At 50.2% G+C, this 15,167-nt stretch overlaps 1 protein-coding gene across 1 annotated transcript; it reads right to left on the minus strand.

Moving 5' to 3' along the window:
* On the minus strand, positions 1-2,990 carry LOC115898980 (metaxin-1-like). Its single transcript, XM_030934911.1, is given in 7 exon segments — positions 1-340; positions 433-594; positions 1,053-1,122; positions 1,249-1,337; positions 1,340-1,430; positions 1,596-2,015; positions 2,931-2,990. Coding segments are annotated over 7 exon segments (1,107 nt in total). The 3' UTR covers positions 1-125.
* Between the last annotated feature and the right edge of the window lie 12,177 nt (positions 2,991-15,167).

Here is a 15,167-nt window from a genome sequence, read left to right on the forward strand (position 1 = left end):
TCAGTGTGAGTGGCTTTATTCTGGGGGGCAGCACCCCGTATCTGGCTGTACCAGCAAAGAGGAGGCACGGGGACCTCTGGAATGCATGAGAGTAGAAAAACCAGTCCTGGGAGTGTGAGGACAAATCATTCCTCTTCATCCTCCTCAGCCATGCCCAGGGCCCGGGTGCCTGGGGTCCGAGCAGGTGTTGCCCGCTGGATGGAGACAATGCCGCTGAGCAAGGCGTAGCCCACCATGGCTGCCAGTCCTGCCAGCACAGATAAGATCTGGTTCTGGCGCCGGTATGGCTCCTCCTCAGTCTCTGGGCCTGCTGGTGTCTGGCGTGGCGGTGGTACCTCAGCTGAGGGTCAAGGAAGGAAAGTGAGTTAGGGGAACTAGTTCTTGGATCCCTGCCCACTCTCCCCAGGGCTGCCCCTCCCATCTGCCCCTTACCTCCATCCCAGGGGAAGTAGAGACTGAGGATGTGGGTACAATAGGCACAGAGGTTGTGCAGCCCCCGCAGGTGGGCCTGCAGCTTCCCACTGGGCAGCTTTGCCTGCAGCAGCAGGGCCAAGTAGCTAAAGACAAAGGCGTCCAAGGAGGCAGGGCTGGAGCAGAGAGAGAAGGGTGGGATGGAGGAGAAGCACTGGGGCAGAAGGGGTAAAGATGGAGCTGGAGGAAGAGTCAGCCCTTGAGGTGGGCTCTGGGCAGCAGGCGGCCATCAGGGAAGGACAGGACACACAGTTCTAGACCTGGTATTGGGAGAGATCCCCAGGTGGTGCCAGCCTGGCCCTGAATAGGGCTCTATCCCAGGGCTGCATAAAGGGCACATTCAGTGCCCCACAGCTCTTCAGGCCCCTCCTGTACCTGGCTGCCCTCCCACCTTACCCTTTTGTACCTCTGAGAAGGCTCTGGCCCCACACACAGCCCCACTGTCAGCAGGCCAGTATCTGTCCCAAGGACCTCCTGTCCAGGGCCTAAGCCCACCCCAGCTCCAGCCCCAGCTGCTCCATCTGAACCTGTATCTTCTTCCAAGCCACCCATTACCCTCTTGGAGTCAGACTCATGCATCTCCAAAGAAGACTTCTGAGAGCCCAGGCACTGAGAGAGCAGGGTCAGACACTCCCGAGCCTCTCGGTACAGCTGTAGGGACGACACAGGTAGGCTTGCAGCTGTGGGAACAGTTCCACCTCCCCACCTAAGCACTCCCATTCCTGGCCAGCATCCTTGGGGCTCATCTCATACAACAGCCCCCGGTCTCAGAGCTACCTCCTTCTCCAGCTCTTCCTCATCCTCAGGCATGTGCTCCCCACTCAGCAGCTCTAGCCGTTCCATGTACTGCCGCTGCATGCGGCCATCAGGAAGAAGTTGAGGGGAAAGGGCATAGCCTCTGCATACCACTTCCAGGTCACTTCCACATAGTTCTTGGTGTCTATCCAGAAAGTATGTACCTGGATGGGGTAGGCAGGAAGAAACAGGCAGGTCTGAGCCAGTGCACCTGTCTGGTTCAAGGTGGGCTTCTGACCCCCATGCTGTCCTGAGTCTCTGGGTGGGTCTATGTGTGCCCAACCCCTCCCCTGCTAACCATGGGTGCTGGGAGGTCTGGGCACACTCACCAGCACCGGGAGCAACTTCTCCTCCAGGAGAGACATGAAGGCCAGGGTGTCTGCCCCTTGCCGAGCTGACAGATCATCATCAGCATTGTACTTCTGTGGAGAAAATATCCATGGCGTGGACACTGGGGGCCTGCAGCGGCACTTCACCAGGGAGGAAGGAGTCCTGTCTGGAACCCCCCTCACTGGCCTGAGTGTAGTGGAGGTAGAGCAAGGAACTTTCCCTGCCAAGGCTCCCTTGCCTGGGCCCAGCCAGTAGCCTGTTGCTGTTGGCAAAAAACCTGGGCCTTGGAGGCCCAGGACCCACTGGCCGTCAAGGTCCTGCGCCCATTGAGGAGACGGAAGAAAGGTGGGGCTCCATACTAGGAGCAGCTCCCAGAATTTCCATGGAAAGCTGGAAGGACGCCTGCTGATGGCAGCTTTCTAACGGTAACTTCCCTGACCCAGACACCACAAAGCTAGCACAGCGGAGCTCAGATGCAGGCTGGGACTTGGTCCATGCCTCAGGAACCAGGGAAAGCCATCCTCACACTCCCTGGATCAGGGAACCCACGCCCAGGGCCCCCCAGCTGGTTCTCTCAGTGCCCAGCTCTTGGCTATTTATTCCACTTCATTCCATGGCCCAGACACCACTACCACATACACATTCCACCCATACCCCCAGGTCTCAGCCTGCCCTACCTTCCCAGGCTCCAGTCCCTGCTCCTCAGCATCCCCCTCCACATCCTGAGTAAACTTTGTCCCCAGATAACCTCTTGAGCATGATCCTTAAATCTCCCTGAGCCTCAGTTTCTCCCGTGTGGAATGGGGGTAAGAATCTCTTTCTCGGCCGGGCGCGGTGGCTCAAGCCTGTAATCCCAGCACTTTGGGAGGCCGAGACGGGCGAATCACGAGGTCAGGAGATCAAGACCATCCTGGCTAACACGGTGAAACCCCGTCTCTACTAAAAAATACAAAAAACTAGCCGGGCGAGGTGGCGGGCGCCTGTAGTCCCAGCTACTCGGGAGGCTGAGGCAGGAGAATGGCATAAACCCGGGAGGCAGAGCTTGCAGTGAGCTGAGATCTGGCCACTGCACTCCAGCCTGGGCGACAGAGCGAGACTCCGTCTCAAAAAAATAAAAAAAAAGAATCTCTTTCTCTCAATGCCCCTGTGTTAGGAAATAATTTAGAATACTTTGGAAACTGGAAAAGCTCTGTTCACACCTAAGGAATCAGGGCAGTGGCCCTGGCCCCACCAGGAACCTTGTCTTTTATCTGGATCCTCTCTTTTCAGGCTTCTCAATTAATTCCCCAGGTCCTTAACCTTTGGGAAATTAGAAATGAGGAAGAGCGTCCCACTTCTGACACTGTGTTCCCTCTTGGAACCTGACCATCAATGCTAGAACCCTTGGAAAACATGCTGGCCCAGCCCTCTAGTTTTACAAATAAGGGAGTGCCAGCCCTGAGAGGTTATGTGGCCTGCCCAAGATCACATAGTCGATGGCAGAGTAAAGAGCAGAGCCTAGGCCTCCCCACTCCTCTAGTAATGCTCTTTCATCTTCTCCAACCTAGCTGTAAGTCTTGTCCATCCTGAGCCCCATATCTAGCCCAACCTAGTCCCTGGAAACAGGGAAGTGGCCCTTAGAAATCTCTCTCCAGTGCCACCATCAGAGGCCAACTGCTGTCTTCTACTCTCCTTCAGCCTGTGCTCCTCTCCCTCCCTGCCTGACAGGCAGAAGGTACTATGCCTCTGGATATCCCCACAGTGCCCTGAGCTTCATCTCTTGCCGACTGCTTTAATACATCACAGTGACACTGTGTGTGTCTCCACCAGCAGACTATTGCTCCTTGATGCTCTGGGTCACCTACATCTAGCATGGCATATATCTGGTGCTCAATAAATGTGTATTGTACAGAATTGACTGAACTTCTCTTACTGGCAGCCCCCTCTTTCCAAGTCACCTACCTCTTTTCGAAGGTGGAGAGAAGTATACCAACCAAGCCCTTAGCTGCTTGTCCATAGATAGTTGCAACACATTCCTGCCTATCTTCTGCTTCTCCTCTTGTACACACCCTTCCTAACCCCCAAGGGATACTGGGTACCTGAAGGGTTCCGCCAGGGGTTGCTGATCTTGTGCAATATGGTGCACAAGAAACTTTTAAGAAAAAAGAAACTTTCAAGACACTCTTTCCAACCACTAATCGTATCTCTGCTCCTTTTCACAGCAATAGGTTGTCTTTTTCTTCCCTCCACACTTAAACATCCATTCTCTTCTCTCCCATCCCCATCAGACTCCTTCCCCAGTCTTTCCCCAGCCACTGCTCTGAACAAAATTTGAGTGATCAAAAGTGGTGTCAGACCCAGTGACCATTTATCTGCCTGCATCTCACTTGACCTTGAAGCAGCAATTAATCTCCATAATCAGCATCTTCTTGAATTTTTCACTTTGGGAACATTGCTCTTCTACTTTGTGCTCTGGTTATCCTTTACAAGCTTTTAGACCTCTCCTGAACTGGTTAACAGTAGAAGGCCCCAAGGCCCTCACGTAAGCTGTCTTCTTTTTTTGTGTTTTTTCTTTTTTTTAAATTTTTTTTTTGAGACGGAGTCTCGCTCTGTCGCCCAGGCTGGAGTACAGTGGCGCAATCTCAGCTCACTGCAAGCTCTGCCTCCCAAGTTCACCCCGTTCTCCTGCCTCAGCCTCCCAAGTAGCTGGGACTACAGGGGCCTGCCACCACGTCTGGCTAATTTTTTGTATTTTTAGTAGAGACTGGGTTTTACCTTGTTAGCCAGGATGGTCTCCATCTCCTGACCTCGTGATCCGCCCACCTTAGCCTCCCAAGTACTGGGATTACAGGCGTGAGCCACTGCGCCCAGCCGTCTATTTTATTTTATTTTATATTTCATTTTATATTTTATTTTTGAGACGGAGTCTTCCTCTGTCGCCAGGCTGGAGTGCAGTGGAGCAATCTCGGCTCATTGGAACCTCCACCTCCCAGGTTCAAGCGATTCTCCTGCCTCAGCCTCCCAGGTAGCTGAGAGTAACAGGCATGTGCCACCACACCCAGCTAATTTTTTTGTATTTTTAGTTGAGACGGGGTTTCACCATGTTAGCCAGGATAGTCTCGATCTCCTGACCTAGTGATCCGCCTGCCTCAGCCTCCCAAAGTGCTGGGATTACAGGCATGAGCCACCGTGCCCGGCCATCATTTTTTTTTTTAAATGGAGTCTTGCTGTGTCACCCAGGTTGGAGTGTAACAGTGTAATCTCGGCTCACTGCAACCTCCGCCTCCCAGGTTCAAGCGATTCTCCTGCCTACTACTAGGGTCCATGGCTTTAAATACCATCTTTCTATGTGTTAATGCATAACTCCAGCCTTGACCTCTCATGAGCGCCATCCAACTCAGCATATCTGCTTGGATGTCTGAGTATTTCAGATTCAACATGGCCACAACTGAACTTTTTTTGTTTGTTTGTTTTTTTAAGTGGAGTTTTGCTCTTGTTGCCCAGGCTGGAGTGCAATGGCGAGATCTTGGCTCACTGCAACTTCTGCCTCCAGGGTTGAAGCGATTATCCTGCCTCAGCCTCCCGAGTAGATGGGATTACAGGCCCCACTACCTGGCTTTTTTTTTTTTTTTTTAGTATTTTTAGTAGAGACAGGGTGTTGCCATATTGGCCAGGCTGGTCTGCAAATCCTGACCTCAGGTGATCTGCCCGCCTCAGCCTCCCAAAGTGCTGGAATTACAGGTGTCAGTCGCTGCGCATGGCCACATAACTGAGCTCTTGATTCCCACCTCAGCACCTTTTTTCCACTGTTCCCATCTCAGTGGCACCTCCATTACCCATTTGCACATTCCAAAAGCTCAGGAACCATGATGACTTCTCTTCCCATATCCAACACAACCAATCCTATCCCGAATTCATCCACGTCGCACCACCTCCCCAGCTACCTAATTCCAGCCACCCTCTCTCCACAACCTCTAAATCAATCTTTCACTTTTCCCAGCAATCCATTCTCCACTCAGCAAAATGATGATAAAGCAGGTCATATCAAGGCTCTGCCTCAATTTAATGGCTTCCCATTGTATTTAGAATTATCTCCAAGCTCTCAGAGACTACGGTTAGCTACAATCTGGCCCACCTTCTATTCCAGCCAAATTTCCTCACAGCACAAGGACATCTGTACCTGCTGTTTTCCAAGCATGAAACCCTCGGCCTCTATATCTAGTGCTGTCACCTAATTTCAAGTTTTAGCTCCACTCTCACCATTTCAGTGAGGACCTAATCCCCATCCCAGTCATTCTATCACATAGCTTTTTTTTTTTTTTTTTTTTTTTTTTTTTTGAGACAGAGTCTTGCTTTCTCACCCAGGCTGGAGTGCAGTGGTGTGATCTGGGCTCACTGCAACCTTCCACCTCCAGGGTTCAAGTGATTCTCCTGCCTCAGCTTCCTGAGGCTGGGATTACAAGTGCCTGCCACGACGCCCAGCTAAGTTTTGTATTTTTAGTAGAGACGGGGTTTTGCCATGTTAGCCAGGCTGGGCTCCAACTCCTGACCTCAAGTGATCCACCTGCCTCAGCCTCCCACAGTGCTGGATTTACAGGTGTGAGCCACTTCTCCCAGCCACAAAGCCATGTTTTGAGCATATATCACTATCTAAAATTATTTTTTGTTTATACGTTTGTGTCGTCTTATAGAATGTAAGGTCACAAGATCAGAGACTTGCTCATTGAACTGGGTCTAACACATAGTACTTCCTCAACAAAGACTCGTTAAGATACTAACATGGCAGAGTGTGGCCTTGTAAACAGTTTCAGGACCCTGTGCTTGTAGGAGCAACGTGGTGCCCTCCCAAGGAAGACAGGGAGGATGCAGGAGCACTACCCAGACTTCTTGAATAATTCACCATCATAACAACCCAGCCTCAGGAAGGGCTGGGGCACGGCCAGGACAAAACATTAGGTAGGAGGCGGTGGACACTGGGATTCCCATGGGGCAGCTTCTGGGCACTGGACGTTCTCTAACCTGAGGCTCTCTAAAGAGGAAGGTCAGGAATCCCTCTGAGCTTCGGTGGGCTAGACCCACTGTGGGAATTCAATCGCCCCTCACCACCGCCGTCCACTAAGGGTGTGCTGGCGGGAAAGCGCTGAGACGCATGCATAGTTACCGCGTCCGGCACCCTCTCCCTTTCCAAATACGCTTGCGCCCCATCTGGGCGACGGTTGGTCAGCGAGAGTTGTCCGTCTTCAAGCGAACCAATGAGACTTGTGGGCGGGCTCTGAGTCCCGCCTCTGGACGAGTGACTGTCCCTTCTCTGAGTGAGGCCCCGCCCGGCCTCCCCAGGGCTGCTTTTCTGGAGGCTGCGGGTCGTGGGGCTGCATCCTGGCTTCCGTCCCTATTGTGCTGGGCCTCAGTCTCCAGTCCCGCCCACGCGCCTTTGGAGGCTGCGGTGGGATTTTCTTTTGCCTCCGATTGGGGCTGCTGTTTCTCTTCGCCGACAGTAGGCGTTATAAATATTTCGCCCTTTGAATGTTAGCTTTCCCCTCCCGGCGTTCGCACTTAGCCTTTTTCATCATTAGCATTATTTTTAATGGCAAGGATGGTCAAATTTTACTAATGAAGAGATCATAAAATCTTCAAGTCTTTGTATCCATTTGCTTTTTGAGGGGTGGAGTGGGAAGAAAGTTATATAATTCATGCATTCTTCGGACATGTGACAAACGTTCGCGGAGCGCGGCGAGGAGCCCCAGGGTCAGGATGCACACTAGGGCTGCACGTGGGAGCCAGGACGGACTGGACTGGTCCCTACTCTGCCCGCTGACGATTGGCAGGCCACTGCCTTTCATCAGCTGGGCTCTATAACTGCCATTAAGCCGTTTGTACAGTTAATCACAACAGTGATAAGAGCGACAAAGGAGCTACTCGGGTGGCTGAGGCGGGAGGATCTTTTGAGCCCAGGAGTTCGAGATCAGCCTGGGGAATAGAGCGAGATCCTGTCTCAAAAAAAGGGGGGAGAAAAAGTGAAAAGATGTGAGGGTTATGCGTTTGTGTTAGAGGAGATGTGTGGGGTGGGGAGGCGGCGGGGGGGCGAGGTTGTTCTTAGAGAAAGTGACATGGGGTAATTCTGAAGGAGTAAGTATTAACTAGGCTAAGCGGTGGGGAAGAGTGGTGTGTGCTGAAGGAAGTGAAGAAGAACCTGGCAAGTTCATGGCAGGCTGTAATTGGATGTTGGTCTCCCTCCACACTTGCCTCCTACAGTCTGATTTCTACACAGCACCCAAAGTGATCTCTTAAAAATACACATCTGATCTTGTCACTTCCCAGCACCAAACTCTACAGTGAATTTCCATTTAGAACAAAATTCAGACTCCTTACCATGGCCACCAAGACCCTACACAATCTGGCCTCCCAATTTCCTTCTCCAAGGTCACTTTTTACCACTATCCATCTCACTCACACTGCTCCAGAACTCTCTATGCTTTCATTTTATTTTTCTTTCTTTCTTTCTTTCTTTTTTTTTTTTAGACGGAGTCTTGCTCTGTCTCCCAGGTGGTGTGATCTCCGTTCACTGCAACCCAGAGCAGTGGGGTGATCTTGGCTCACTGCAGTCTCCGCCTTCCAGGTTCCAGCAGTTATGCCTCAGCCTCCTGAGTTCCTGAGTAGCAGGGATTACAGGTGCGTGCCATCAGGCCCAGCTAATTTTTGTATTTTTAGTTAAGAGATTTATTTATTTACTTATTTTGAGATGGAGTCTCGCTCTGTAACCCAGGCTGGAGTGCAGTGGCGTGATCTCGGCTTACTGCAAGCTCCGCCTCCCAGTTCATGCCATTCTCCTGCCTCAGCCTCCCAAGTTGGTGGGACTACAAGCGACTGCCACCACGCCCGGCTAATTTTTTGTATTTTTAGTGGAGACGGGGTTTCACCATGTTAGCCAGGATGGTCTCGATCTCCTGACCTTGTGATCCGCCCGCCACGGCCTCCTAAAGTGCTGGTAGTACAGGCGTGAGCCACCACGCCTGGCCTTTAGTAGAGATTTCATCGTGTTGTCCAGGCTGGTCTCGAACTCCTGACTTCAAATGATCTGCCCATCTCAACCTCCCAAAGTGCTGAGATTACAGGCAAGAGCCACCACACCTGGCTCAGTATTTGTTTTATTTTTGTTATATTTATTTATTTAGAGACAGGGTCTTGCTCTGTTGCTCAGGCTGGAGGGCTGTGGCAGGAACACAGCTTACTGCAGCCTCCACTACCTCAGCTCAAGCGATCTTCCCACCTCAGCTGAGACTACAGTTGTGCACCACCATGCCTGCCTAATTTTTTCGTTTTACCGTGTTGGCCAGGTTTGTCTCAAACTCTTGGGCTCCTCTGTCCTCCTACTGAGAGACAGGACTAGCTGGATTTCCTAGGCCGACTAATCCTTAAGCCTAGCGGGGAAGGTGAGGGCATCCACCTTTAAACACGGGGCTTGCAGCTTAGCCCACAACTGACGAATCAGAGAGCATAGTAAAATGTTAATTAGGCAAAAACAGGAGGTAAAGAAATACCCAATCATCTATTGCCTGAGAGCACAGCGGGAGGGACAAGGATCAGGATATAAACCCAGGCATTCCAGCTGGCAGCGGCAACCCCCTTTGGGTTCCCTCCCCTTATATGGGAGCTCTGTTTTCACTCTATTTCACTCTTTTAAATCTTGGAACTGCACTCTTCTGGTCCATGTTTTGTTACGGCTGGAGCTGAGCTTTCGCTCGCCATCCACCACTGCTGTTTGCCGCCGTTGCAGACCAGCTGCTAACTTCCATCCCTGTGGATCCAGCAGGGTATCTGCTGTGGTCCTGATGCAGCCAGGCGCCCATTGCTCCCGATCAGGCTAAAAGCTTGCCATTGTTCCTCCTCAGCTAAGTGCCTGGGTTCCTCCTAATGGAGCTGAACACTAGTCACTGGGTTCCACGGTTCTCTTCTGTGACCCACGGCTTCTAATAGAGCTATAACACTCACTGCATGGCCCAAGATTCCATTCCTTGGAATCTGTGAGGCCAAGAACCCCAGGTCAGAGAACACGGGTTTGCCACCATCTTGGAAGTGGCCCACCACCATCTTGGGAGCTCTGGGAGCAAGGACCCCCTGGTAACACTACCTTAGCCTCCCAAAGTGCTAGGATTATAGGCGTGAGCTACTGTGCCCACCTGGTGTTCAGTATTTGAATCCATATTTCCTGTAGCTGCAACCAAAGTCCCTCTGTTAGGTCTCACTTCGACTTTAATAATTGTGTTCAGGCTGGGCACACTGGCTCACGCCTGTAATCCCAGCACTTTGGGAGGCCGAGGCGGGTGAATCACCTGAGGTCAAATGTTTGAGACCAGCCTGGCCAACACGGTGAAACCCTGATTCTACTAAAAATACAAAACATTCTCCGGACATAGTGGCGGGCGCCTGTAATCCCAGCTACTTGGGAGGCTGAGGCAGAATTGCTTGAACCTGGGAGGAGGAGGTTGCAGTGAGTGGAGATCACGTCATTGCACTCCAGCCTGGGCTACAGAGCGAGACTCTGTCTCAATAATTAATTAATTAATTAATTGTGTTCAGAGTCAGCATCATTCTTCCTTAAGTTCACCACTCCTTTGTCAGGAACACTCCCTAAAACACTGACAAGCAGGACCTTGAATAGTGGGGTATGGTTGGTAACAACTCATCCATTCAACAGACATTGAGCACCTATTTTGTGCTTGTCTCTAAATGAAGAGCTGGTTGTATTATTTATTTTTTTAGATGACGGGGCTTTCCCTATGTTGCCCAGGTTCGTCTCAAACTCCTGGGCTCAAGAGATCCTCTCGCCTCGTTCTCTCAAGTGGTTGAATATACAGGCTCCAGCGACCATGCCTAGAAACGGGAACCATGAAATTTGCTTTGCAACTGTTTACAACCTTTAAGGAAGACTGAAAAGGCATTCCTGAAGCATGTGAGAGGCCGTCTGTATGACCTGATGACTCAGAACGCTTGGAATTTAGATTAGGATAGATATGAACTTAGGCCTCACTCTGTCACATATTTAACTTCTCTAAGTCTTACTTTTCTTATCTGTAATGTAGAGTTGTCAGGCTAATGCATGTAACAAACACTCATGAAAGATGGACTATTATCTTGCAAAAAATTAGAAGAGAGCAAATGAGGTACAAGGACCTTCCATCTGCAATGGGCTGTACAGTGAATGCTGTGGTTACTGTTGAAGCATTGGTAAATCACATGAATCCAATGGGAAGACGTAAGGTCACCCTAAGGTCAGACTCGGTGGCTCACGCCTGTAATTCCAGCACTTCGGGAAACCAAGGCAAGAAGATTGCTTGAGCTCAGGAGTTCGAGACCAGTCTAGGCAACCTGTTTCTACAAAAAGTTAGAAAATTAGCTTGGTGTGGTGGTGTGCACTTCTGGTCCCAGCTACTCAGGAGGCTAAGGTGGGAGGATCCCTTGAGCCCAGGTGGTCGAGGCTACAGTGAGCCAGGATCACACCATTGCATTCCAGCCTGGATGACAGTGTGAGGCCCTGTCTTAAAAAAGACAAAAACAAACCAAAAAAATCCACATCCTAGTGGGTAAGGGGCAGCAGAGGTCCCACCCAAGAGTGAAATCACTTTTGGTGTCAGTAATCAGAGAGCGTAATATACCCTCAGGCCAGAAACCAGAGCTGAGTGATGGCTCACGCCTATAATCCCAGCACCTTGGGAGGCTGAGGCAGGTGGATTGCTTGACGTCAGGAATTCGAGACCAGCCTGGCCAACATAGCAAGACCCTATCTCTGAAAAAAAATTCAAAAATTAGTTGGGCATGGTGGCATGTGCCTGTAGTCCCAGCTACCATGGAGGCTGAGGTGGGAGGATCAATTGAGCCTGAGAGGTCAAGGCTGCAGTGAATTGTGATTGTGCCAAGACCCTGTCTTTAAAATAAAATAAAATAAAATAAAATAAAATAAAATAAAATAACATAACTAGAGCTGAAAAGACAGGTTCTAGGTTAACCGGTAGTAGTTGTTCATTCATTCATCTGTATAATAAGTACTTTTTTGAGCACCTACTCTGTGCTCAATGAGTATGTTCTGGAATGAACAAGTGTCTATTTGACTTGAACACCGACCATAGAAGTAACTAGCAGTGGAACTGGGAGGGGCACTCTCCATGGGACCTAAAGACTTAGGAGCCTGTGATATGATACCTGTCAGTGTGCAAGGGCTGGAGTTTGCTGAGTCAGACCTATACTCCAGGACAGGTCTCGCTGGGATGGGATCAAAATTGCTGCTGGGTCAGCTGAACTATTTTTGTACTTCTGCTTTTCACTTATATTTATGTCTTCCCTAGGTATATAGCTGTCTTCTTTTGTTTGCTTGTTTTTCTGAGAAACAGAGTCTTGCTCTGTCACCCAGGCTGGAGTGCAGTGGCGCGATCTCGGCTCACTGCAAACTCTACCTCTGGGATTCAAGCGATTCTCCTGCCTCAGACTCCCGAGTAGCTAGGATTACAGGGGTCCACCACCATGCCCGGCTAATTTTTCGTATTTTTAGTAGAGATGGAGTTTAGTAGAGACAGGGTTTCACTGTGTTAGCCAGGATGGTCTCCATCTCCTAACCTCGTGATTCGCCCTCCTCAGCCTCCCAAAGTGCTGGGATTACAGGCATGAGCCACCACACCCAGCCACCGGAGACCCCTTTATACCAAAATATATATATATTTGTAAAGAGTCTCCCTGTGTTGCCCAGGCTGGTCTTGAACTCCTGACCTCAAGGGATCCTCTTGTCTCAACTTCTTAAAATGATGGGGTTACAGGTATGAGCCACCATACCAGGACTTAGCTAACTCTTTTTCAAGTGTTATACAAAGGGGACAGAGAAACATCATTGTGGCCACCTAGTATGCCCCTATTGGCCACTGCAGTGAGGCCTAGGTGTTTGAGGAGAGGCACCTAGGGTAATGGCGCTCAGGCATACCCTAGGAGCATTTTGGAAATTTGTGGGGCATCTTTAATAGAGACAATGATTAGGAGGCACTTTGAGAATTTAGTGGATGGAACCCAGGAAAGGTAGACATTCTGCAAAGTGTAGTACATTCATGCACAAGGAAGAATTCACGCATTTCACCTAACAAATATAAAATCAAATATAAATCAGTAGGACTTTATTATAAAATATTGCAGAAAAGTTTCATAAGAATTTTTTGTAGAAAAAGCCCAAACAGGGGCCGGGCGCGGTGGCTCAAGCCTGTAATCCCAGCACTTTGGGAGGCCGAGACGGGTGGATCACGAGGTCAGGAGATCGAGACCATCCTGGCTAATACGGTGAAACCCCATCTCTACTAAAAAAATACAAAAAACTAGCCGGGCGAGGTGGCGGGCACCTGTAGTCCCAGCTACTCGGGAGGCTGAGGCAAGAGAATGGCGTGAACCCAGGAGGCGGAGCTTGCAGTGAGCTGAGATCTGGCCACTGCACTCCAGCCTGGGCGGCAGAGCGAGACTCCGTCTCAAAAAAAAAAAAAAAAAGAAAAAAAGAAAAAGCCCAAACAGGGCCGGGCGCGGTGGCTCAAGCCTGTAATCCTAGTACTTTGGGAGGCCGAGACGGGCGGATCACGAGGTCAGGAGATTGAGACCATCCTGGCTAACACGGTGAAACCCCATCTCTACTAAAAAATACAAAAAAACTAGCCGGGCGAGGTGGCGGGCGCCTGTAGTCCCAGCTACTCGGGAGGCTGAGGCAGGAGAATGGCATGAACCCGGGAGGCGGAGCTTGCAGTGAGCTGAGATCCGGCCACTGCACTCCAGCCTGGGCGACAGAGGGGGCTCCGTCTCAAAAAAACAAAACAAAACAACAACAACAAAAAAAAACTAAGTTTATTTAGAAAATAAAATAGAATATCCTCAAGGACAAATCACATTGTACAGGAAATATGAACTGTGAAATAATATTCACCCTGGAATTTTTTTTTTTTTTGAAACAGACTGTTACTCTGTCTCCCAGGCTGGAGTGCAATGGCACAATCTCGGGTCACTGCAACCTCCGACTCCTGGGTTCAAGTGATTCTCGTACCTCAGCTTCCCGAGTAGCTGGGATTACAGGTGTGCACCACCACTCCCAGCTAATTTTTGTATTTTCATTTCAGATGGGATTTCGCCATGTTGGCCATGAACACCTGTCCTCAAGTTATTCACTGCCTCAGCCTCCCAAAGTGCTGGGATTATAGGCATGAGCTACTGTGCCCAGCCACCCTGGAAAAATTTTACAAAATGAAGTATAAAAAGAAGAAAAAGAGGAGCGGGCATGGTGCCTTCTGCCTGTAATCCCCGCACTTTGCAAAGTCGAGGCAGGAGATCCTTTGAGTTTAGGAGTTTGAGACCAATCTGCGCAACACAGCAAGACCCTGTCTGTACAAAAAATACAGACGCTAGGCTGGGCGCGGTGGCTCACGGCTGTAATCCCAGCACTTTGGGAGTCCGAGGCCTGCAGATCATGAGGTCAGGAGATCGAGACCATCCTGGCTAACACGGTAAAACCCCGTCTCTACTAAAAATACAAAAAATTAGCCAGGCGTGGTGGCAGACGCCTGTAGTCCTAGCTACTCAGGAGGCTGAGGCAGGAGAATGGCGTGAACCCGGGAGGCGGAGCTTGCAGTGAGCTGAGATCCTGCCACTGCACTCCAGCCTGGGCAACAGAGCAAGACTCTGTTTCAAAAAAAAAACCAAAAAACTGGAATTAGCCAGGTGTGGTGGTGTGCGCCTGTAGTCCCAGTTACTCTGGAGGCTGAAGTGGGAGGATTGCTTGAGCCCAAGAGGCAGAGGTTGCACTGAGCCGAAATCAAGCCACTGCACCCCAGCTAGAGCAACATATGGAGACCCTGTCTCAAAAAAAAAAAAAAAAAAAAAAAAAAAAAATTGGTCGGACGCAGTGGCTCACACCTGTAATCCCAGCACTTGGGAGACCAAGGTAGGCAGATCATGAGGTCAGGAGTTCAAGACTAGCCTGACCAACACGGTGAAACCCCATCCCTACTAAAAATACAAAAATTAAGCCACTGGGTGTGGTGGCTCATGCCTGTAATCCCAGCACTTTGGGAGGCTAAGGCCTGCAGATCACGAGGTCAGGAGATCAAGACCATCCTGGCTAACACGGTGAAACCCCATCTCTGCTAAAAATACCAAAAATTAGCCAGACGTGGTGGCAGACGTCTGTAGTCCCAGCTACTCAGGAGGCTGAGGCAAGAGAATGGCGTGAACCCAGGAGGCGGAGCTTGCAGTGAGCTGAGATCTGGCCACTGCACTCCAGCCTGGGCAACAGAGTGAGATTCCGTCTCAAAAAAAAAAAAAAAGGTTGCTCAGTACCTGGCCAAAACAGAAGAGGCTCACTCACTGTACACAGAGGGAAAGAGGAAGGAGACGGTTTAACTTCTAAACTCACTAAAGCAGGAAAGGCAAATGTGGAATGTGCTCAGGAAATATCTGTGAGATGAATGAATTTGAGGGAAGTAAGGTGCTAGATAATTACCTGCCCTACCAGAACAAATCCTGTGCAATGTTTCCTTGAAAAGCAGGAAGTCAGGCTGGGCGCTGTGGCTCATGCCTGTAAT

This window comes from Rhinopithecus roxellana, chromosome 8, assembly GCF_007565055.1.
Source record: "Rhinopithecus roxellana isolate Shanxi Qingling chromosome 8, ASM756505v1, whole genome shotgun sequence".
NCBI classification, from domain to species: domain Eukaryota; kingdom Metazoa; phylum Chordata; class Mammalia; order Primates; family Cercopithecidae; genus Rhinopithecus; species Rhinopithecus roxellana.